Source organism: Amblyomma mixtum, chromosome 5, assembly GCF_055824585.1.
Source record: "Amblyomma mixtum isolate Tamu chromosome 5, ASM5582458v1, whole genome shotgun sequence".
NCBI lineage: Eukaryota > Metazoa > Arthropoda > Arachnida > Ixodida > Ixodidae > Amblyomma > Amblyomma mixtum.
In genome coordinates, this window is record NC_143016.1 from 63,325,536 (window position 1) to 63,351,031 (window position 25,496).

At 49.6% G+C, this 25,496-nt stretch overlaps 1 protein-coding gene across 3 annotated transcripts; it reads right to left on the reverse strand.

Moving 5' to 3' along the window:
- Nucleotides 1-4,540: 4,540 nt before the first annotated feature.
- On the reverse strand, nucleotides 4,541-25,491 carry LOC149342433 (LIM and senescent cell antigen-like-containing domain protein 1). 3 transcript variants are annotated; one of them, XM_089544740.1, is made up of 10 exons: nucleotides 25,044-25,489; nucleotides 18,956-19,087; nucleotides 14,591-14,636; nucleotides 12,863-13,050; nucleotides 12,120-12,191; nucleotides 11,941-12,043; nucleotides 7,869-8,022; nucleotides 7,109-7,247; nucleotides 5,095-5,170; nucleotides 4,541-4,766 (listed from the first exon to the last, which is right to left on the reverse strand). In XM_089544740.1, exons 1-9 carry the CDS (start codon nucleotides 25,325-25,327, stop codon nucleotides 5,113-5,115), a joined length of 1,176 nt encoding a protein of 391 aa, XP_089400866.1. In that variant the 5' UTR covers nucleotides 25,328-25,489; the 3' UTR covers nucleotides 4,541-4,766; nucleotides 5,095-5,112. The 3 variants fall into 3 exon arrangements, with proteins under 3 accessions (XP_089400866.1, XP_089400865.1, XP_089400867.1); XM_089544739.1 differs by having other exon boundaries at nucleotides 11,941-12,018; nucleotides 25,044-25,488; XM_089544741.1 differs by lacking the exon at nucleotides 7,869-8,022 and having other exon boundaries at nucleotides 25,044-25,491.
- Between the last annotated feature and the right edge of the window lie 5 nt (nucleotides 25,492-25,496).

The window sequence follows — 25,496 nt, forward strand, 5'->3', positions numbered from 1 at the left end:
GAGCTCGAGTGTTCATGACAAGTCTAAGTCTGTGGGCGGCGATACTGTTCAAATAAAAGGTGATCCAAAAGTCTCAGAAAAACTAAAAATTCAATAATTGGAAAGTAGATAAAGCAGCGTGATGTGGTTTTGACAAATTTACTCCAAGACATCGGACGTTTTTTTAATAACGAAAAATTTTATTGCCATATTCGTGACCGAAAGGTGGCGCTGTAGCCACCTGGCGCTGTAGCCACCTGGTGTCTTAGAACGCGCAGCTACAAAAAGAAATTTAACGAAGAAGATGACACATGTGCAGTGTGTGGTAGATCTGTGGAAACAATTGAACACCTCATAATCAAATGTGATGGTATCCATCCGGATGTCGATGCAGGCACAGTCACTCTTCCTGAGGCTCTAGGGTTTAAAGATAACAATGGTCATGTAAATAGATCTGCAGTGGAAGTTAGCAAAAAGCGATTGGAGGATTGGTGGCTGAAAAGCAGAGATGTGGCATAAGGTTAGAATAGTAGGAAACCGTAGGTAAAGATGATGGCGAATCTTAATGAGAATTGCCAACACAGTACAAAAAAATAGTAAAGAAAGAAAAGCTGAGCATGGTGGCAATTGCCACCAACCCGTTTCAAAGGGGGCGCTCCTATCCATCCATCCATCCATCCATCCATCCATCCATCCATCCATCCATCCATCCATCCATCCATCCATCCATCCATCCATCCATCCATCCATCCATCCATCCATCCATCCATCCATCCATCCATCCATCCATCCGTCCGTCCGTCCGTCCGTCCGTCCGTCCGTCCGTCCGTCCGTCCGTCCGTCCGTCCGTCCGTCCGTCCGTCCGTCCGTCCGTCCGTCCGTCCGTCCGTCCGTCCGTCCGTCCGTCCGTCCGTCCGTCCGTCCGTCCGTCCGTCCGTCCGTCCGTCCGTCCGTCCGTCCGTCCAATTTGCTGTATTTCTCTTTCCGCTTTTGCTGTTTTTACATTTCCTCTTCTTCATACTTCCACTCATACACTTTTAGGCTGTAGACACTGCCTGTGTCCACCCGTTGTGAAGTGGCTAGTCACACTTATATCTTCATCAATATCTATAAAACAATTGAAGCGCCATCTTTCCATGGCAAATGTCACTGTTCTCGCCATAAAACTTTTCGCTGTCAAAAAAATTCCCGTTCTTTTTTTGCGTTTCTGTGCAAGCCGCATCTGGCTAGGGTGCATACTTTTCGCGTTATTGAATTTTTACTTTTCCTGTGACTTTTGGATCACCCTGCATCAGGAGCGTTTGAGCGTACAGAACTTGCCATTGCGCATGGAATGCAGGTTGCGCAGTTATCAAGCACTTCCATCGAAACTCATTTAAACGATGCGTAATAATGTACTTAATGATTCAATGCGGCTTGTTATACTCAGTGGTTCAAAAACTGGGTCCAAATGACTTTTAAATGTGCACATGTGGTAGAGCTTCAAGGGTACAAAAGTTCTCGCTTTTTTAATTTCGTGAGCTATAGCACTACTCAGGAATGAGTCCGAGTTCTTCCTCCTTAGTTTTAGTAGCCTCAGTCTTCCATCATTAAATATAGCACTAGAAACAGTCTTCCTTTGTACAATGCTCCACACTCTTGATCATATCTGACGCCTCAAAGCGACATTTGCTTCCTACTATTCTTTAAATGAGTCTGTAAAATGGCATTATTTGAACGAAATTAAACGCCATTGACGCCGAATGCGCCTCTATATGAAAATCTTGACACGCTTCAGCGAGAGTCAAGAACGCCTAATGGTAAGAGAACACGTGCAACTTGATAACGCCAAGAACACTGCTAAAGGGTGCATGTTTTTTTTTAGTAATTAGAATCTCTCCTGATATGCAGGATAGGCTTCGACAGCATCTGCTGTGTAAACCACTGCTATGCGTAAGACATTTCGCGTTGTTTTCAATTTCTTCATATCGTGGGAGAGGCCTTCGCCCCGCAGTGGGCGTAATCAGGCTGATGATGATGTTATTGACGCGCTGCATAACCTCCAGATTATAATGTTTTATTCCTGGCACTTTGTTTACGAAAGTGCCAGGAATGAAACCTCCCAATTCCTCAAAAGCGGCCGAGAGCCATCCCTGATTTGCAATAAAGGCTTATAGTCATACTGGCACATTTGTACACGCCTATTAGAACGTGTTGGGCCACTGCCCAGGGTCCGGACATTTTTGAAAAACAAGCCCACTGCATAGATGAGGCATCGAAGATAACCTCTGCAAAATACTAGAGCCATGCGCGCCCGAAAAGCTGCGAAAATTCAAATCAAAGCCCGCTCGTTCTTTCCTTCAACAAAAACGGGCCCGGCCCACTACTCTGAACCCCGTTGACGTCATGGGGGGTTACTTTCGCTAAAGGCACTCCATTGGTGCATCGTTCTGACTGACGGGAGAAGGTTGGGCGTAGCCTTGGCGTCGCGTCGTCTGCACAACGCTTTCCGCAGCGCCTTCTGTTCTGGCTCATGCCTACAAACCCGCATGAAGGAACAAAAAAAAAACTGCGGAGGGAGCGTGCGGCGACAGCCTTGAACCCTAGCCATAAAAAGTAAAAAAATAGTAAAACTGAGGGAGTTGGTTCGCCCCCCCCACAGTGATCACGTCACGAGACGCTCTGCGTGCGCGCTCCCTTCTCAGTTTTTTTTCTTCTATGCAAGCCCCCCAAAACAAGGTTTTAATTAGTAGTGCAGCAGAGCCTTTCCCTCGCTCGCCCACTTGACCGCTCCGCACAGACACCGCTTATCCTTTGTGCATCTTGCGTACGCCTTGACTCCAATGAACGACATGGGCTTCGGAGCGGAGAAAAGACACAGAACACAAACACACATGAAGAAATGCAAACGGGCGGTTGCCGGGCCCGCACTTCCCCGTGTGTTTCGAACAGAACCGACTTCCGCCCCTCCGCTCGTGAAGCCGTGGGGAGGCCTAAAAAAAAATGAAAAGGTGGCTCGCTAATTGGGAATGACAAACAGATGTATGAAAGGATGCGCTCGCTAACAAGTCTAGGTGGTCGAGCCGATCGCGCCTCTCGATCGTTCAGTGTGCGCGCCCGCAGCGCCCCCCCCCTCCCCTCGAACAGACCCAGCAGCAAAAACCAAGAAAAGAATTCTATTGAAGGCGGGGCCATGACGTACCCTGTGACGCACTCCACAGACAACACGCCTCCGGCTTACGTCGGAGAAGGAAGGGGTGATTTTGCCTTGCCGAGCCTACTCGACGAGGAGCGGGAGAGAAGAATTTCGAGGAGGGAATGGAAGGAGAGGAGGCTCGCTCAAAGAGAGGTAGAGAGTGTCTGCTGCGCTGGGGTGGGCAGGGGCCCTTTAAATATTTATCAGCTCATTTAGACGATGAAGGAGAACACGTCTTGGAAGACTGCTTAGCAAGAGCGCCCCTTTCGCTATTCACATGACGTCACTGGCGCCAGTTTGTTGTCCCGCGCGTAGCTTCAGCGGTGCAGGTCGGAGCAAGTGGCAATAATCCCGTTATACTCACTCGCGGCCTTTCGCTGTGCTCCATGGGCAACAAAATGGCGGTCACTGTCTCTATACTAATTGGAAGCGCGGTTAAGTACTCTGCAATTTCTGTCCGCAAGTTTTCTGCTTGGCGTGTCGCGTTTCTTAAAAAAAAATAAAAACTTTGCGTCTTAATGTACGCTTAGTATCACGACCATAACCCAGCTGATGCCTCTTCCGCACCAGATCGACAGTCAATTTCATGTTGCAGGCAACGCTCGGGTGGCGCAGCGGCTGCCGCCATACGCTCTGCGCCACCTATTGTCAACATTCTACGACTTCTTCTACCAGCTTGAGTTTGCTCCGTGACGTCATAACGTCACATGACCACGCGCTGGCCGTTTACAACTGTTTCTTTGCATTCAGTCAGCCTTGAGCTGTGTGAGTGTACGAGGAACATTGTACTCTGATCAGTATATGTGACTCCTCGCTATGCGATGGCAACGTGAAGCGAGTACTCCAGGAAAGGAGTGGAACGTACTTTACAGAGCTGTTGTCAGTTATCGATGGCACGACAATTTTTCTTTTCTTTTATTAGTACGTGCTATTCTGTCTGTAGCCTGGCCAAACCAAAACTACGCATTGCGGCGTCTTCCCGATACAACTTTATCTAATATTACCAGCTTGTTACAAAGAAGTAAAAGTTAATGAGGCTGGTGAACACTGATATGTCATAGAGTCCTGCCCTAGTTATCACTGAAATACTGGCCGCGCGTCAAGACACAAAGTGAGTGGCCCAGACATGGATAGCACCAGCACGCAAAGGACCATTTTGATATCACTCTTTACAGCTTGAAATGTATAAACAGTGAGACTTTCTGGCGCATTAAAATGTTTGAATTGCGTGGTTATCCTTTCCAACCTTTGTTTGGAACAAGCACGAGTTAAAATGATGCGTTTTCATGGTATTCCGATGCATTGTCATAACACCTAATTGCACGACTGACTAAATTGGTACCTTGCTCATGGTGTTATCGTGCCGCAAAATCAGAACGCACTGAATTTTGTAAAACCGAACCACCCATTTAATTAAATCATTTACCCTCCCTTCAGGTTTCCCGTGAAACCCACATCACCGGGACGAACACATCCGAGGAGCGTGTAGCTCTACATGTTCGGAAATCGGGTCTTCTCAGTTGACTTGAGAAGGCGCTTTCTAAGCTCGCTGGGGAACTTCTCGAAGCATTTCTTGCACACTGGCCTCAGGTCGACGTCGAGAAATCTGTTTCTGCAAAGACAGAACAATGAACGCACTTGTAAGATGAATCTAACATACAAGGTAATACGTATTGAAAATCGATACCTCGCTTGCAGGTGCAAACTTGCTTGCTGGGCACTTTCATGCTGATAAAATCCGAAAAAAGAAAGCTAGGTGAATGGAGCACAACTGTGCTGATGACTTTTGTCCAATGACAGTTTTCCTCTCCGCCGAAGGCAGCAACGCAGCATTTTATCCTTCGTTGAATCAGATTAACTCCGCAAGCAGCAAACGCATTTATTTTTCCCTGAAGGCGACGTCGAGACATAAATGAATAAAAATTGATAAAGTGACTTACTTCGTGGCGAGAGGTCTGTCACAGTACGAACAGCAAAAGTGTTTTGGGCACCACATTTTGTTCAGCGACCTGTAGCCTGGGTGAAGAAAAATGAAGGAAGGCAAGTTATACATACTAAGCCGTCCAGATACACTCTTCATTACAATGACGTGAGGCGTCATTAACGTGAAAGAAGACGCTGGTACCGCATCTTCTTTCTGCCGGTACTTTCACTGTCAGGCGTCATGTACCGATTCCATGGTGTCACCTTCGGTAACAGGCAATTAGGCACGCGCATGCAGTGACCTGATGGATTTTAGGGCAGAAACAACTGAAGAAATATTCTGCTACCTATGTTGCGAACTGTCCGATATGGTAAACTTGTTTTGCGGTGAGATTGAAGCAAACGGCAATTCCAAAACGTGTTGTACGGTGCTTCCGTGAGCTTACTGTTTACCAGAAAGGCATGAAACGAGACGTGGTGACATAGTCGCCGTACAAGCAGCAGGAGGAGGACTAACTTTTTTTTGTCATATGACGAAGAGGGTAGGGGCAGGGCTTGGAGATAAGGTTTAGACCGGCGCGTGGGCCCTGTAGACGGCGCTAGGTGATTTGAAGTCTATGCTTCCTAGCGACCTCCAGGGCCCACTATCCGCGGAGTTGTACCTCCGGGACAGGGCTGAACAACGCAGTCTCCCACTGACTTTGCTTTGAGATTTGGAGGCTCAGAGGTGGTTGGTCTTCTGAGCACTCGAATAGGACGTGATTGAGGTTCGCTTTAGAATGACTGCAGAGATTGCAGCGGGAATTGTATTCCGCCGGATGCACCAGGGAGTACCGTACAGGGAAAGCGGGGTACTCTTTATTTTAAAGAGACGACGTGGACAACAAAATCCATTTCCTGTTCTGAGTAAAAATTGATTATCTGGCTCTTTCTGGCTGCGTTGACGTTTGTCCAGCAGCGAAATATGCATTTATCGCTGAAAAAAAAAATGGATTTCAAAATTTTCCGGCCATTCCATTCCAATTATTGACGTCATTCCCGGCAAGAGCGGGTTGCCACTGTTTTGAAGTGAGTGGCGGTGTGGCGTAGGCTCTGGTATCTGGGAAAAAAACTTCGTCGACACAAGCGTTTTACCTGCAAAATCGATCGGTGATGGCGACACCTGTGTTTCGTTTTTTTAGGCACATTCTAGTTTACAAGAGCCGTGTTTTCGGTGAAAGTGGTCTCTTTGTGGTCAGAACGCGGTAGCCACTCGATGCAGACCAACTTCTACTTGTCCTCATGCTGTGTCCCTTTAAGTACGTTTATTGTAACTCATAATGGAAGTTGCAGCCCTCTTCCAGGTGATCCCGCAGAAGTCCACATGTATTATAAATGCCTGCTTCCAGCGTTTTAAAACAGCGGCGATAATTAACTGCTTCACGTAATGTAATGACACTCAATGACACACGGTCACACAGAAGAGACCCTCATGTACAAAGTTCATGCAGGTATCTCTAACGAAACATTTCCGACAGAAGACCGCTTTTTCCAGTGTGTTCATGAAAACCCCAAGATAAAAGTAGATTTCAAATGATGGAGTATTTATTGCACTCCCTTATTTCAAGGCCGCTTTTCCAGAGCGCCGCTCCTTCTCCAGCGTTCATTCCTGTGAGAGTCCGATTGTGAAATCGGCTTGAAACAAAGAAAAACGGGGTGGAGGGAGTTGCGAAATTTTGTTTCGCATAAAATTTGCCGAAAATGAGTGTTCACGAATGTGCGCGCACTTACTGAAGCCGTAGCGAGTTTTAGAATAGGGGGCCCTATCAATTACAGGGATATCGAAATGAGGGGCACTTGTGCGAATACGAAAGAACACTAAGGCCCCTCGGGTTATTCTCCTGCGCATGCGCAATGGCGCTTCGCTATTTCCCTATCCTTTATTCGATAGGGTTCCCCTATTTTAAAACTCCTTATTTTTGTTCCGAGCTCGGGTGATCGGCCATGAGGGCAAGAAGGTCACACAGATTAGCTAAATCCTGGGATGCTGACCTTGGGCCGAGGGCAGGTTGCAGATGTAGCAGACGTAGCCGAAGAGCTGTTCGAAGTGCGTCTCGCAGTACGCGTGCCCGTTCTTCTCGTAGTGCTTGCGGCCCAGGAACGGCTTCTCGCAGTGCGCGCACACGAAGTGCTGCAAGAGGCAAAAGGGTCAAATTGAAGGACCCGGAAACCCCGCGGTTCTGGCGAATACTGAACAGCACCCTGTACGACAAGGCAAGGCCACAGACACCCCGCTGCAGAGCTGGGGACACACAGAGGGAGATACAATTAATATTCGAGAATTATAGGAGCGACAACTACGGTAGTAAAACCGAGAATGGAGGAGACCAAAGATGATAGTTACCTGTACTTTAGCACTTAGCTGTCGCAACAGAAGGTGTAAAAATTGTGAGATCTTTTGTTTTTCCAGTAGTCGCGGATCAAACATCTGAGTAAATGTACAGGTTGGAAACAAGCCCTCACTTGGGAAAGGATTTACTTGTGAGCTGCTTTATTATAGGCGACTGTCTTTAGCTGAAAAGCTGCCCCATGTCATTCGACGAAGGGCATACAAAGCGAAGAAACCGTGGCATTATCTATATGTAGCGTTCAAATCGTTCGTCGTTCAGTTAGCGAAACTATGCAGGAATGAAAGAAGGACAAAAGTTAGTTAAAGCGAAATTTGCTTCCAAAGTTTACCCTATCTGGTTTTCATTATGGATACTGAAACTCGCACGTTGTCCTCTACACACTGGGCGAATATTCCTCGCACCTCGACATGCCACTTCTTCTTCATGGCGCAGACCACTCGGGCGTCCTCGATTGGTCTCCGGCAGGCGGCGCACACGGAGGTGACCAGCTTGTCGTGGCACTTGAGGCAGTGCATCTCGCCCTGGATCTCGCGCCCGTCGCTCGTCAGCTCCACGCTGCGTCAAAGGGACAGGATCGAGAAGGGAACCGACGGGATTTAACAGTGCTGCTCACCTTGGAAGTTGTAGTTACTTGGGACAGTTTGCGCATTTTGGAAAAGTAACATAGAACAGCTAGGACAGGAGAAGAAAAAGCAGAAGGACGTCGGATGCATGCAGGGGACTAGGACGACCAGGACAGCGTATCGTCCTAGCCCCCTTGTCCTGCTCTTCGCGGTTTTTGTTGCCAACGCTACGCGAGTCGCCGAGCCATTTCGCGGAGCTGACGAAAGGCCATACTGCGCATGCGCGAAGAGCACTGACGTCACAAAGGCGCACAGCTGGCACGCCGCCGCCGTCGCTGCGCGGGTGACTCAGAGGTACAGTGAACTAGAATATTTTCCAGTGGCGCGACCGCGCCTCTCAGCCTGACGCACGCCGTGTCCCCTGCAGCGGCGGCGCTGCGATCGACCACCCTTGAACGCTCGGCTCGTCTCCGCAGCGTGCGATGCCAGCACATGAGACTGGAAAGCCTGCTTCGTTATTTAGCTGCGCGTTTAACGTAGTTTTGTTTTGCGCTTGCTGTATGTCTTTAATATTTGAAGATATTTGGCATGTGCGGATGTTTACTGAATTGAGTGTACAATGTCGATTCCGCCATAGCAAGCAATAACAGACGAAGGCTATTGAGCGCACTGTAAACGTCTTTTTTTTTTGAGCTAAGTATTACAAACCGTCGCAGTTCCGACATACTTCGACACTAAATTTCGCAAAGTAACAGTTATTCGTGGGACCATTTCTCACGGGATATATGCGATTAAAATTATGTATATACATATATACCGTTTCCATTATGAACCAAGACACAAATTCACCGAATATTCGGTGTGTATAACTAATGATTCCATGCTGATACGAGAATGCACTTCAGTTAACACATATGGTATACACCATAAAAGCGATTGACGCAAAAAGCAGTCGAAAAACTGCTCAATACGATTTTAATGCAGGTGTTCGTAATTTTCACTGAGATCAACTTGAAAGCTCCAATGCATGAAGCAAACAGTCTACAAATATAGCTAATTTAATCTGCTTAGCTTGAGGTGCTGCGCTGCCTTTCGCTTCGACAGCATGCTTGACTTGTTCAGTCCTTTGATAAAAAAATGAAGCCGCGTAGTAATATAAAAACTCACTATGCGAGGAGTGATTGACACTCTCAGCATGTGCACTGCATCCCACTTTTAAAGGAGCAGCACAATGAATCATGTGTAATATGTCCATGACACTTTCTGAATGAACTTTGCGCGCACTAAAGCAGTTCGTAAAAATGTCCTCCAGCCTTGTGATGAAACGGAACAGTTCAACCGAGGGGTAGAGTAAGCCTCCTTCGACCATATGTTTAACAAATTCTGCAGCATGCATGCGGCGCCCTTGCTCTGCTGGCAATAAGAGGCAATCGATACATGCAGGACATTTTGTCGGTAGCACGCCCTTTTTTGCCACGTACCCAGAGATGTGATAGATCAACCTTGAGTCACTTCTATGGATGTTATAGTCATATGTTGCACACCTGCACTGCCACATGAAACCGACGGTGCCTCTTTTTCGGAGCAAACCTTCACTTTCTCCATCGGTTGCTGCTTTGCAGTTTCCTCTTTGTCCCCCGCGTCAAGAAGAGAACTTAACATGTCGCTCTTTGCATTTCCACCTGCAACGCTGTGTGCCAAGTTGTAATAAGAGAGGCAGTGAACAGTGATAACAAACTGTTGTGGTGTTGGATGGGAGTTGCAGCCAGATGAAAGCCTTACCAATCCAAAGAAGTTCTCCACTTTGTCGTGGTTCAGTCGTGATGTCAACTGCAGGTAGCTGTAGCCAACTTGGTCGTGCAAGTACTGAAGGAGCTCAAGAGTACTTGCTAGCGTGACTCTTAGGCCTTCCGCGGTAGATTCGCTCAGAATTTTTTTTTTATCAGCGTGGCGCTCCCAGGTGTCCAGGAAACCTAGGGTTTCCTTTATTAACTTCATACCATCAGCAGCAGGCCTGAGGGCTTCAGCTGTATACCTGCCAGTCATCACAGCAATCAAGGACTTCATTCTTATGAAAAACTTTTCTGTAGCTTCAAGTTTACCGCAGCTCTGCTCTAGCTGAGTGCGGTAAAGAAGAAAGGCTCGCAAAGGACCATGCCCGAACAATTGGAATGCATAACTTGCCCGCATTTTTTCGAAATTGTTGGGGCTGATGTGCACGGTAGTTATGCCAGGCATTGCTTTCATTGTTACAGCATTTCTGTCCAGTTCGAAAGCTTTTCGAGCAAATTGCATTGAAACCGTTCCATCAGGGGTGTCAAAAGTTGTGACAACAAGCCTTTTTCGAATATTTTTGACAAGGTGTGGGAAATCAGAAAAAAAATATAAGAAACGGCTGCTGTCAACAGGATGCGGTTTCTCGTGCAATGCAACCACACTGAACGAAAAGCCAGCGCACAACTGAAGCGCCGTCGGGCGTGCTCTGAACCGCCGCCGCCGGCCGCCTTCAAGGGTGGGCGACAACAGCGCCGCCGCTTCAGGAGACACTCTCGGTGACGCGCGTAGCAAGGCGCTGCCCCCTCCGCTCGCTTCACTGGAAAATATTCTAGTTCACTATATCAGAGGGGCCGCCACCGCGCTTGCCAGTTGCGCATGCGCAGTAGCAGCGCATAGCTAGCGTGCCGGGGCCGCCACAGCTGCCGCGCGCTCTCCATCGCCTCTCTCTCTCTCCTCGTTGCTTTCGCAATCCTCCAGGTTTAACCAAAGCTAAACCACTGCCATTTTTTTGTGTTAGTTTTCACATCGGAAAGCCTGGCATCGAGCGCGCACCGACGCGGCAATGGTGACAGCTCATAGAAAATGGTAATAGGGAGTTAAAAAACTTAATTTTGTGGCACTCCTCCTCCAAGAGTCTATTTTCGCGACTGTCTTTAAAATGAGCGGCCGTGTATAGCCCGGAATATATTTGTGCCCTTGGTGAAGGTTAGAGAGAGAACTACAGTTATATACGTCCCAGGTCCGAGTCACTGGTGAAAAGGAGTGGGTGTAGTTTGACGCGTTAAGATGGTTGCCCAACTCGTGAATGATGTTGGCCAACCAAGAACGGCGTTGGACGGGGTGAAGCAGAAGGAGCTGCTCAGCCCTCTTACGAATAGGGGACGGGGGGATATTGCGTAAGCGGATTGCGTGCGCTTGAGGTGGCGCTCTACGCAATGTGCTGCTCTCACAGAAGGAGAACTCCACGCATTATGATATTCTGCGGTGTTTCATTTCTTTTCTGACTTCGTTCTTACTTCATTATTCATTTTTTTTTTCTCCTTAACCGCTGTGTACTGAAAGTACAGCGGAAGAACTTCTCTCTAGCGTGGACCTCTGATTTACTACGTGCACAAGTGCATCGAGATGGGAACCGAAATTAAAAGAATGATGAAACACAGAAATTACCTTCTTTGTTACGATATCTGAAAAATGAGCCGCGCCGGAAGCGCGGTAGGAAAGGAGAACTTCTTTCGCTGTACACATGGGCGACAGTTTCCAATGATATCATATATACTATAATCGTATAGAATCACTACGCTTCTCTGCTTATGCGCCATTAAACCCAACACAACACAACGCTTCTGCTCACAGCCGCTGAACCACAACGCTAGCCGCTGAGGCTCAGCGCAGGGGCTTAAGTAGAGCTCAGCACATGTGACACCGTCGAAACAGTACCACTTTTTTTCTTTTTTTGCCACTGACTTGGACACAGCATCGGTAATTTATGACGAGGTTAATTCTTGTTTTCAAATTTTGACTATGTATTGCATGTTTCAACAGTGCTGTAACCCATCAAGGTATGAAACATGCCTTCTCTTGATTGTTCCCACTCTCATGATGTGCGTTCGTGCAGAATGACCTCCTCACTCACCCGCATTTGACGCAGTTGAAGTGATAGGGGTGGTACACCTCGCCATTTCTTCTGAGTGGACTCTCGTCGATCACTTCGCTGAAAATATGGAAGTGAGGCGACGCTTTCAGTTAATAGATAACAAATATAATATCACCCTTTAAAGCTTTGAGAAATTTTTATAAAGTATATATACTTACTCGCACTTTGCACAAATAATCTTGCCGATGTATTCTGCCTGTATGACGTTGTAACATTTCCTACAGTAAGGCCTGCAAGGAGGGGAATATAAAAAAAAGGTGAAAAGGTATCTCGCAGATTGTAGAAAGTTCAGAGCTTTTGCAAAGATCGTTAAGGCAGTCGCAAAGTAAAATAAAACAAACTTTTCTTCCATCAGCGAGGAAAGCAGTAACGAAATCTTGAACATTACAGACACGGTTTCTCTCCGCCAGCTTATGGTGTTTACGAAGGTAAACCTTTTGTGGGGATGTAAGATTTCTGATGGAAAAATTTAATGTAACCAGAATACGGTTCGGGTGGACTAAAGTTTTTTATCCTTTTCGCCCTCACTGAGCGCTTCGTGAGCCCCGCAGTAACTTTCATATTGGGAACAGGTGTACTTCGTGACCGTACCTGGACTTGCCTGCAGGAACAAGCAACCGGAGATAAGGGCTGTATCGCCGGTTGCGAGTTATCTTTACGGGTGACCCAAGAAGTATCGGAATGTGAAGTGGGAACTATACGAGGAGTCGAAAACGGCGTATTCAGCGTGCATTTCTTGTCACGGCGCAACCTCTAGCTGCTTTCTTGAAACCATCGCTGTCCAGTACCGATAGCAAATTGGCAAGAGCCAAGCACAAACTGGCTTATACACAGCCTCATAAAACTTTGGATGATCAGTGGCGATAGTACGAGTCAGTTGGGATGTTGGGGGCAGGAATACCTGCGGTGTATGCTGAGCAGCCCCTGGTCCGAGAGGCATTCGCCGCAGCGCCGGCAGCAGAGGCAGCGCGCGTGCCAGTCTCGGCCCAGCGCCCGGATCAGGCGGCCCGTGATGCCCTCGTTGCACTGGGCGCACGTCGGCATGAACAGCACCCGGAAGTCGTGCTCGCAGTAGTTGCGCCCCTCGAACTGCGCATACGTGCCACCGGGTATGCCGTTACGGTACGGCTTTCACACTTGGACGCGTTCGGCGTCAAGAGAGAGCGAAATTCGCCGCCGCCGGAATGCGGCGGCGTTCACACTTGACGCACGTATACGCCGCCGACGCGATCGACGGCTGAACTGTACGAGATGATGGCAGGCGAAGGCTATACCTTCTCTTTGCATTCGTGTCAGGGAATCTCAGAACAACATTCACCGCCGCCATTTTTCACGGGCGCCAGCCATTAATAAAGGCCTTTTAGCTTATCGGAGACGTATTATAGCGTAGACGTATACCGGCTTACCAGACGCGCATGTGCAGTGGCCGCCTGGCCACACCCATGCCACTGCGCGTGCGCAGCAGGCGTCCGGTCAGCCGGTATACGTCTACGCTATAATGCGTCTGCAGTATGCGAAATCTCTCTAATATGCGCATGCACAGATGGCGCCGAGGTGCCAGGTACACCACCATCTGGTCTGCACCTGGCCCCTCGGCGTCACCAGCGGATATTGGCGGACGCGGTAATAGGTGGTGGTAGACGACTTGCCTCAGGCCATGCGCGGAGGAGCATGGTCGATTTCTATATCGGTACATATCCTGTCAATTTAGAGAGTTTTAGCATCGTCGTATACGGTAAATGCGCTTACTGCGATAACTATGACCGTACGGCAGAAGCGGCTAGGCAAGCATGGCAACGGTAGCAATGGCAACGCTTCTTATACTGGCCGTACGCGCGGCTGTACGATGTGCTGCTGTGCTTAACTACCCAGAAGTTTATGCACACCACCGTGACTCTTCCCAACACCCCGTTCCGACATCGAATAATCTCCTGTAACTTTTAATCTGACAACTAAAGTTTGAATGGAGCTTATACAGGTGTGACAGATTGCGCATATGAAGACCAATCGGCCTGTGAGAGGAAGGCAAGCGCGTCGATTATCGTCTATGTAAGATTCAGTCGGGAAGCTGCTTGTATTTCGCAAACCACCAAATCGGCCCTGAAACATCTCTTTGTCTATAACGCCGTGGAACCGGTCGGGCGTCTTACGAGGAATGGTGTCCGGAATAGCTTCTTTTTTTCAGACGTGCAAAAGATTAATGAAGGTGGTGCATTTGTCTATCGCCATTTCACTCAACTTAGACTGTCTTCCCCTTTCTTGGACCTGTGCCAGGAAAGATATGCCTCGCTACTGGAATAGGTATACCTCAGAAAGCCTGCGGCCGGTCACGTATCGTAAGCAGACGCTGCGCGTCACATGAAGCCGAGTGACTTCGATGTCCACGGTGACGTACTCTATATACATGCCGAATATCATCCCTCGCCACGCCCAATGTACGTTTTGGCGCCTCTTTTTAAGTCTTGTTCGAGGCGGTTGTGTACGTAAATGGGTTCTGGAAACTTCCTCTCATTGTACCTTGTAAAGCATCATCAAACCGTTAAAGTGCAATGCTTCTTTCTATGCCTTTTTTTTTATGGAGAGGAAAGGGAAAATAAAGAACAGACTCGAAACGATATGACAACGTTACCTCATAGTAGATGTCCCCAGGAAAACGTTGAAAACACTGCGCACATCTGCAAGAAACACAATACTCAGTTTCATAACAGCATGGAAGAGACATGGCGGTTGGCGAGGGACACAGCTTCAAGAAATTAAAATGGCGTTGCCAAATGCATTGCGCAAGGCTAAATACGTTAGCAAGGCTAAAACAAAATGTTGCGAAGGTAGCAGTGGAGTTGGCGTAACTGTACCCATATACAGGGTGTTTCACCTGAGACAGTGTGCAATTTTCTCCAATAGGCTTCTTTAGTTATAAGATGGCTTTTTCCGGCATAGCGTTGTCAGGTGTGTAGTGCATTAGAGATTCTGTGATCGCGCTCTGTTGGACTCCATGTATGTGGCAGACCTGTTCACATATATCCTATTCTTTCATTCTGTGTCATCAGAAAATACTCGACGCATAAAAATAGAGATGTGCGGCGCCAAAGGCAAGTTGCAAGAAATAGTGGCAAGCGTCGAAAGCAACAACTCTGCCGTATACGAAAGCGCCATGCTTGCGTTATCTGCCCTGTCCTTGTGTTCCAAACAAAGCTCATGCTATTACGCTTATAACCTTGTGCACCTTCCTTCCTCTAGTCTTTCAGACACCCACACAGATAATTTTCTCTATTTTATTTTGACTCACCTTCTTCCTTTCTAGGCGAGCAGTGTCGTTTTTTATTATTATTTTTATTGACAATTGCTTCTCTGCATTTATTTTCGTGTATTTCCCTCCCTGTTGTTGTATTTTTCGTCGCTTGTGTGTTTTTTCAAATAACTTTGTATGTCGCGCCAAAGCGTCTCTGTTAGAAAACACTCTTTTTTTTTTAGAAAAGGAAATGGCGCAGTAGCTGTGTCACTGCTTGGTGCACATCTCAACCTTGTCGTGAGTGAAGAGATTGTTTTTTTTTTTTTTCAGAAGGAAGTGAAAGAAGAAAGGGAGAAAGAGGTGCCGTAGTGGAGGCCTCCGGAACAATTTCGACCACCTGGGGATCTTTAACGTGCACTGACAACGCACAGCACACGGTACGTGTCACGGGTGATTGTCTGCGTATTTTCTGCAGAGTTACATCATGTCAGATTCTTTCATCGCTACCTGCTGAATGGAAGCACGGGAAAATAATTTTCATTCCTAAACCAAACAAGCCCATTAACGCCCAAAACCTCCGTCCCATTTCGCTAACTTCGTGCTTGGGCAAGCTGTTTGAGCATGTCATCCTCACCGGTCTCACGTAACACATGGAATCCCATGGACTATATCCACATACTATGGTAGGATTTCGATCCCACCTCTCGGCACAGGACGCCCTACTGCAGATTTCACACGCTATCCTCAATGACATGTTACATCACACCAGAGCAATCCTGGCAGTCGACCTCACCAAAGCATTCGACAAAGTTACGCACAGCGCCATCCTGCAGGGCATCCAAGAGCTGCAGTTGGGGCCTAAGACCTACAACTATATCCGGGCCTTCTTAAACGGTCGCACAGCCTCACTGCATATAGATGATATACAGACCCCCCCCCCCCCCCCCCCCCCCCCCCCTTCACGCTTGGTAACATTGGTACCCCGCAAGGGGCGGTGTTATCTCCCTTCCTCTTCAACCTCACCCTCATCCCCCTGGCCAAGGCTCTCAGCCGCATCCCGCACTTAGGACACACACTTTACGCGGATGATATAACGGTTTGGACCACATACGGCTCGGATGGCGACATAGAATCGACCCTTCAGGAAGCCGCTACAACTATCGCTACTCACGCGGCAAACATTGGGCTTGAATGCTCCCCCACAAAGTCAGCACTCCTCATAATCCGCCCGCGGCGCGTCCCTACCTCCCCCATCACTATCTACCTGCATGACACTCCCATACCGCAAACACCTACCCTCCGCATTCTTGGCCTGCATTTACAGGACACGGGGAAAAACAACCTTACACTGAAAGCACTAAAACAGTCCACTTACTCCGTCATCCATCTTCTTAGAAGGGTTTCACATTCACGAGCCGGTCTAGATGAAGCAGATAATCTCAAGGTGCTGCATGCGTTTGTGCTTAGCCGCATTCTTTACGCCACTCCTTACCTAAACCTCTCCTGTTCGGATAAAGACAAGATCAATGCTCTTATCCGCATGGCTACCAAAGGAGCGCTAAACCTACCAAAGAGCACTAGCACGGACAGACTCTTAAAATTAGGAATGCACAACACTATACAAGAACTTATAGATGCACATCGCTACACACAGTACCTTCGTCTGGCTGGCACGGAAACTGGACGATATATACTGGATTCTTTGGGAATTCGCATACCGGCACACACGACAGACTTCATCTCTCTCCCTCGCGCCATACACTCCGCGCTTATCCTGAAACCCCTTCCTAAGAATGTCCACCCTGAATACCATCAATCCCGCCGAGTCGCGCGAGCCAAAGCTCTCCATAAAGAATATGGCACTTTAGAGGATGTGCGCTGGGTGGACGCCGCGTGTGGTACAGACCGTTCAGTAGCTGTGGCTTATCATCCAGCAGCCCCCCCATTTACCCATTTCATAGACCCACCTTGTACCCCGGAAGAAGCAGAGGAAGCAGCTATAGCAATAGCCATTGCCCAAACCAATGCGGCTTATATACTAAGCGATTCCAAACCAGCCATTCTTAACTTCGCCCGCGGACGCGTCCATCCCCCTGCGTGGCAGATATTGAGAATGTGCACCCTAAATCCCGATAGGCGTATTGAGCTCGTGTGGGTGCCGGCTCACTCTGGCAATCCCGGAAATGAGGCCGCCGATAACATAGCCCGAGGACTTATTTGCCGGGCAAATGGCGACCCCAGCCGGGATTTCTCGAGGGAGCGGGCACACACGTTCTCAGAACTAACTCAACAAGCACGCCTTGCCCGTCGACTCTATCCCCCTCCCCACCCCCGCCTATCCCACTCCCAACAAATCCTCTGGAGGCGACTCCAGACCCGAACTCTTCCTACCCCTCAGCTTCTATCCCACTTCCGCCATGTTTCCCCCGAGTGCACTCTCTGCGGAGAACCGCACGCCACCCTAGACCACATCCTCTTCGGCTGCCCTGCCGATCCTCCCCCGCAGGGACAGCCCGCCATCGGTAGATGGGAGGAATGGGAGGCCCTCCTTGCGTCGCAGGACCCGGACGCGCAACTTCGCTGTGTGAACCGGGGTGCCAGTGCCATGGCCTTACGTGGCCTGGACACATGCGCGTAATGTGAGGGCTGTGCGGTGGCCCTGAGACCTTGTACGGTCCAAACTCACTTGCTCAATAAAGTTTTCCATCCATCCATCCATCCATCCATCTATATGTTATAAATTTGCCTTTTTATTTTTTATTCATTTTCCAGGCCTACTGCACTTCTGTCGAGGTCGCAAAATGTGCCGCCGCTGCCGCCGTCTTGATGTCTATACTGGGACGCGGCTTCCGTTCAGCCGAGTTTCGTTTACCTTTTTTTTTTTGAAGCGCTCGCAGCTTCCGGAAATGGTGCTCAGTAAACTGACCTTTAACTATATACACGAAGTGGCGTCCCTGCATCCTCTAGAGGGGTGCGTTAGGCACGTGGAAACGTTTGCACAATTGCCATGGTCAACGCCCCGGCGGCGCGCTTTGCTGAACAGAAGTACAATATTTATCTGCTCCGCTTTCGTGCCGATTGGGACACCTGAACGGCCCACAATGGGCCGTTTGCTGCTATTATGCTTTCCATTGTCATGCGAGCGCTGTTACTGTTGGGTTAGGTTGGGTTGGGTTGGGTTGGGTTGGGTTGGCTGGGGTCGGGTCGGGTCAGGTCAGGTAGGTCAGGTCAGGTCAGGTCAGGTCAGGTTAGGTTAGGTTAGGTTAGGTTAGCTTAGGCTAGGCTAGGCTAGCTTAGCTTAGCTTAGCTTAGCTTAGCTTAGCTTAGGTTAGGTTAGGTTAGCTTAGCTTAGGTTAGCTTAGGTTAGGTTAGGTTAGGTTAGGTTACGTTGCGTGAATCAAGACTGTGCGAATCAAGCACGTGCCAATGTCGAAGAGTGGCAAGTACGGGCTGTCGGCACACCACTTCGGAGACAGGTGGATACAAATGAGATGTACCCACCACCCAACGCCTATAGATCAGGTATCCGAGGGCGCACTATAATATCCTCCATTTATTTTGCCACAGAAAGAGAAAAATACATTTATCTTTAGGATCACACGCGGGCTCCCGTTGTATCTTTTGTGCGACGACTGCCCATCAGTCCGCTCAAGACGTCACTCAGAGAGAGTTTGTGTATTCCATTCTTCCTCTTTTGCCCGCTGCGCGGTGATTTATAGCTTATTGAACATGTATATACTATCGAGAGTGTAGGGTATGACGTACACAAAACACTCAGGGTGCCAGACCTGGCCGCAGGAGTTGACGATCTGTTCCGAGGGGCCGAACCCGTGGCCGCACTTGGCGCACGCCATCACGTCCAGCAAAGGCAGGACAGTGGGCTCGACAGTGTGGTTCCTGAAAAAGTCACCAGGGGTGTCAATTAAGCAGTGCGACAGGAGAAATACACCTTTGCAATAAGCGATCCTTGGGAGTCGCTGTTGGCGTTATAGCACGGCGGAAGTGGTAGCGTAAGTTCTCTAAACCGGTTTGCAACAGTTCAGAGAGCGCGCGTTTCGGCATCTGCGTGCACACGATGGAAAGGTCTGCATATAGCTGAGAAATGTTACAGCTTGACTCGTTATTCACGCATTTTTTGCCCCTTCCACAGCCAACGAAGGCGGGAACGTGACCCATTCGAAATGACCGAACCAAACCGTTTCGGATTTGACTCGCAGTAATCACGCGTGAGCTGTTGGGGACGTTAAAATACTCTAGTGGATCGTACATATAAAAATACCTACGCTTTAGTACCGACTGGAGGTCTTCCACTAGATCAGAAAACGTTATTTTACGTATTTATTCCTTTTACATGAAACTGCAGACATTGTATGGTCCAAGCAGGATGAGCAATAAACTAGAAACAGGCAGTATTCGTAAGGATAATTCGTAAAGTTATTATTTACCACCAGCCTTTCATGCACTGGAAGTAGCAGTAAAAATAAACTTCAGTGAAATTTCTGTGACGACATCAGACGGAGATTTTTCGCACTTATAGGCTAAGTGTATGCGCTGCGACAGAGTACGCCTGTAAATGTTTTTCGTGGGTTCCGGATGCGCAAACAAGGCGTCGAGGACGTTGCTGCTAAGCTGGGATTTTTCTCTTTATGTATCTGTCGTGTCCGGTCGCTGTGTTGAATGCAGCGAAAGACGCACACGGTACTTTAAGACTTCGTTTATTTAAAGCCGATGAGGGTGCGACCAGCGTCGACCGAGGCAGGAGCCGAACTGGCCGCCCGAAGAAAGGAGGGAGCTGAGAAGCGTCCACGGGAGGGAGTGGCTTCCCAGAACAGGAGGAGGGTGCGGGGGCGCACCGTGGGGGGGCATCTGGTGACAGCGTGCGACGAGGGGCAAGTGTCGTTAGGAGGAGGATTGAGTGGTCGTTAGGAGGAGGATTGAGTGGTCGTTAGGAGGAGGATTGAGTGGTCGTTAGGAGGGGAATGCGAGTGGTCGTTAGGAGGGGGCGCACACACACAAAAGCAATAAGGGGACACAACACTTCCTTCCCCCTTAGAAAGTTGCCTGGTATCGTGCAGGGGGTCGGCGCTCACGCGTGGAGGCGCGCTGGCTTTGTGCGCTCGGGGGAGAAACACTTGTAGGCTGGCTGTTGTTCGCTGTGTCTCCTAGGTCTGTCCTGGGCGAAGTCTCTTCTTCCGGGAAGAGGTGCCAGGCTATGTGGGAAAATGGTGCACGTGTTCTCTCCGCTGGCGGACAGCTCTCAGACGGCGTCGTAAATCTACGCAGCTGGTTGAGATGTCGGCGTGCTACTGTGCCATGTATGTTGACGAGCCAAGAGCGCAGGCCTATGCGTCTGACAATTGTAGCTTCCTCCCAGCGTGGCTTTTTCAGAAACTGTCGGGCGAGGACGCGCTGCCCCTCATTAAGCGTGCCGCAGCGCGGAATTGCTTTTTCTTCCCGGAACGTATCTGCCTTTGGCTCGGGGAGGATGGCTGTGAGCTGGGTTCGCATTTCACGCTCGAACATCATTTTCGAGGGGGTCTGGCCTGTTGTGCTCTGAACCGTCGTGTGCTGCTTGAAGAGAAAGCGCGCAAGGCGGCGCTGCAGTGAGCCTGTCTGATCTCTTTCAAGGGCGCGTTTTAGCTCGGCCACGTAGCGCTCAGCTTGTCCGTTTGTCGCTGGGTGGTAGGGGGCCGATGTAACTGATGAGATCCCGTTGTCGCGATAAAACTTGAGGATCTCCGCAGACACAAACGGTGTTCCGTTGTCCGACACTACCTTGCGCGGCAGGCCGAACGTTGCAAATAGTGATCGGAGGTTGTCAATGACTGCTGCCGAAGTCGTCTGTCCCATTTGCCTTATCTCAAGCCACTTTGTGTAGGCATCTACGACCACAAGGAAAGTGCAGCCCTCAATTGGTCCTGCAAAATCAATGTGCAGTGTGTGCCATGGTGTGTCTGGCTTTTCCCATTCTGGGACAGGAGCTTTCGGCGGGGCGCTCCGGCTGCTCTGGCAAGGCTTGCATTCTCGCACCACTGTTTCGATGTCGTTGTCAATGCCAGGCCACCACATGTAGCTTCTGGCACACTTTTTCATTGCAACGATGCCCCGATGTCCGGCGTGGATGAGAGACATAGCTTGTGCGCGTAGTTCTCTCGGCATCACAACTCGGGACCCAAATATGATGCAGCCGCGATGGGTGCTCAACTCTGTAGCTCGCCTGCGGTAAGCGTCGAAGTTGTCCCCTTTGAGTTTATGCACGTTGCCTTGTTGAACAGCTGTGTAAACTAGCCGGAGAGCTGCGCACTTCTGCGTAGATGCTGCAACTGTGCCTGCTGTAAGCGGAGGTTCTGGCAGTGCTTCGAACATCAGAACGTCTCCTGGTGGAAATGGTTCGTCAACAGTTGCGTCTAGTGGCAGACGGCTTAGCGCATCGGCGTTTTGATGTTTACCGCATATCATCACGCCTAGTGGAGAAAACCAGTTTCTCCCTAGAAGGCTTGATCCTGTGCCCTTCACAACAAGCAGAGGTAGCGTATGGGTCTGGCCGTTGTAGTTAACCTGCACGTTGGCAGAGCCCAATAGTGGCAGATTCTGTCCTGACCACGTTCGCAGGTGCGTGTCGTCTTGTTGCAGGGCGGGTGCGTCAGATGGCCATGAAGTTCGGAACGTGTCCTCACTGATCAGAGTACAGGCTGCGCCGGAGTCCACCTCGAACTTAATCAGCTGGTGATGTACGCTTACTTCTGTAAAAATCTTCGGTCGCGTGCCGAGATTCATGGTGTTCAGGTCGTACAACACAGATGGTGTTGCTGATGTTGTTCCATGGAGATCAGATAGCGGCGTATTCTCTGAGGCGTTGACGCTGTGATTAGGCTGGGAAGGTGACTTTATCTTGGCAAGTCTCCGTTTCGTAATGCATGCTCTTTCGATATGCCCTTGCTTGTGGCAAAAATTACACGTGGCTGACTGGAATCGACATCCCTGGGGGTTGTGTTGGTCGTCACACCGCCAGCAGCGTTGTGCCTTTTTGACCGATTTTACAACAACAGAAGGCTTGCGCACCTGGTTGCTTGTCTGGTGTACCGGCTCGGTGTTCCGGCGAATCCCTCTCTGCTGGTGACCGGCGCTCTCCGCTCGAACGGCGATGTCGTAAGCTTTGCTGAATGTGAGGTCCTTCTCAGCGAACAGGCGCTGCTGCAGTGACTCGTCACTCAGTCCGCACACAAATCTGTCGCGTAACATCACGTCCAAGGGAAGCATGGTGGTGTTAGCAGAAGAAGCTGCGTCTCCCTCCTGCCCGGTAGCTGTTGTCGACAGCGTTCCAAAATTGCAGTCGGCAGCGAGCTTCTTGAGCGCGGCTACGTAGGCGCTCACAGTTTCTCCTCCCAGTTGATCTCGTCGTTGGAAGCGAGCCCGGCTGTAGACCTCGGATGGCCTTGGGTCGTAGTGCTTTTGCAGCGCTTTTACGATGTCGTCGTAAGACACTGCCGCTGGTGTGCTTGGCTGAATAAGGGCGCAGACAGTATCGTAGGTCTGCTCCCCGCACAGCGTCAGCAGGTTGGCCCTCTTCAAGGCTGGGTCTGTGATGTTGTTAGCTTCAAAGTAGAACTGAAGGCGTCCAACCCACGATGACCACGATGAGCCGTTGAATTCTGGTATCTGATTGGGAAACCCTCGCGTAGCCATGGCTTGTCAATAGCGTTGCGTAGCGCGGGTCGAATCCACTTTCTCGTCGCCACTGTCGTGTCCGGTCGCTGTGTTGAATGCAGCGAAAGACGCACACGGTACTTTAAGACTTCGTTTATTTAAAGCCGATGAGGGTGCGACCAGCGTCGACCGAGGCAGGAGCCGAACTGGCCGCCCGAAGAAAGGAGGGAGCTGAGAAGCGTCCACGGGAGGGAGTGGCTTCCCAGAACAGGAGGAGGGTGCGGGGGCGCACCGTGGGGGGGCATCTGGTGACAGCGTGCGACGAGGGGCAAGTGTCGTTAGGAGGAGGATTGAGTGGTCGTTAGGAGGAGGATTGAGTGGTCGTTAGGAGGAGGATGCGAACTGTCGTTAGGAGGGGAATGCGAGTGGTCGTTAGGAGGGGGCGCACACACACAAAAGCAATAAGGGGACACAACAGTATCCGTTCGCGGGAACGTTCCCGATCATGTAGTACCCAAGCAGTCGGAAATCGATACAGCACAATGACTCAAATTCTCACGCAGCGAGGCATATATGTCACAAAGCCAATTTCTTCAGTTTCTCGTATCAAGGCTATTCACTGCCCACGGCAATGTCGGCAGCGTGTACGTAGGACACTCCCTTCGAACGCAGCTGGACTTCAGGCACCCTAACGCACCTTCTTATCGCATGTATGTGTGCAACAGCTAGCTTGATTTTAAAATCCAACGCCATTCCTCCTTCCGAAAAACAGACAATGTTGAGAGCCTTACGTTATTCCTCACTACGTAACGTTCCTGCTACAGGATACGCGTCCGGTCCAGCCACGGTAACGTGCACGAAGCGACTTCGCTCTTTGCTCAATGATCAAAGCTGACACCGATCCTTCGTGAAGAAGCTCGCCATTGTCTCTTTCTTCCTCTTGGTGACAGGGGTAGAAACGGTTGCAGGAAGAATATGTAAAGCGAATGTTCCAGGGGCAGGCCGTAAGTATGATACCTGACATACGACACTTTGAGGGTTAAACAGTGACCAATGTCCCTGACATAGCCTGTCTCTAATGACTTGAAAATCACGGTGCTGCTTGCTGTACACCTCACGACGAAGCTCCACGACGCGCTCTATCGGGGAATGCGACAACGTGCCGCCCCTATCCGTCTGAGGTGCTTGAAAATCTGCTATCAGTTCACTCCGAACAGCTGGAGTACCGTTTGTTTTGCTTTACAAGTGTGCTTACCTCTTTTTTTACTATCTGGAATGTTTACGCGATTCCCACTCACATAATCACCTAGATACCGCTGGTAGCCACTCTGTTGTCTCCATCCCATGTTCTGTCTCCCAGCTGAGAATGATATAGCAGTGCCAAACCAGTGCTGTGAATCTTCGTTGTAAACGTTTTAAATGATGTCACAGACGTTAAAAAAAAAATCGAATGTGTAGTGGTGGCGTGAGCGCTCCCCACACTACCAGTTACGCTTCTGGCACTTTGGCGCAACGCAGAAGAAGGCTGCTTTGATCAAGCGGCCGTTGAATCGATAGACTATGACCTTCGATATGACCATATGACATAGGTATAAAATAAAGAAAATAGGCCACGTATCGTGACATTGCAGCCTCTAGATGAATATGGGACATATATGTACACCATGATACCATTTTTATCAATATTTATAATCATAGTTAGTTGACCAGCAGAGGTACCAAAACTGTTAACTACTTAGCACATAGTTTGGAGCTAAATTCTTTCTTTTGTTTTTCTTTTTACAGACTATAACGGTGTAAATAAGCCAGTCCTGCTGTAATCACGAATACGAGAAAATATGCAGGTGGCCTAAACTTTTAACCTCGCAACTACTTTGAATATGCAGTTGCAAAATCTCCCATAAATAAATAATATTACTAATCGCACCCAGTAAACCAACCACAGAATAATTTAATATGAATCTCCTTTACGAAGACGAGGATGTTCTTCAACGGGCAGAGAACGTCGTTTAGCTTACGTTCCATTTGTCAAGCGGGCAAAATGCATGCGCGCCTAAAAGCAATGTAATAGCAAAGCGAACCTTAGCCCGGTTTTAACTTCACCATTTGCGAGAACAGGCACAAATCCACACGGATAAAGTCAGCACACAGTACCATGCGCAGTGCATATCGCAGCATGCAGGCCTGCACCGATCTAGAAACTCACGCCACAACTGAGCGCGTGGAGCCCTCGGTTGTCGAGAGCGAAGCGGGCCGCAGTGGCGGCGGTAGAGGCGGCGGTTCCTCGTCGCTCCCAGGGCGAGGACTGACGCTCGCCGTCGCCGCGCCGCCATTCGCCGTGGCATGGTGCCCTGTCGTCGTTACGTTGGCATAGTCTCCGGTGTCCTCCTCCGAAGTCTGGTCGCCCACGGACAGACCCTGCATCACCCTGCGGAGCTGTTCGGCCCTCCGCTGGTACAGCTCGGACGAGTCCAGCGAGAGGTTCATCATTACGGCCGTGCGACTCGAAGAACGAACGTCGAGTTCCGAGTCGAGTGCGTCCGCGCGGGTTGCCGCGGATCGGCGTAAAGGCCTAATCTGGCCGGGGGAGTCCGAGGAGATACGGTAAACAGACCGGCCCTTACGGGGACCGGCACGCGGCGGCGCCTTGTCATGCGAT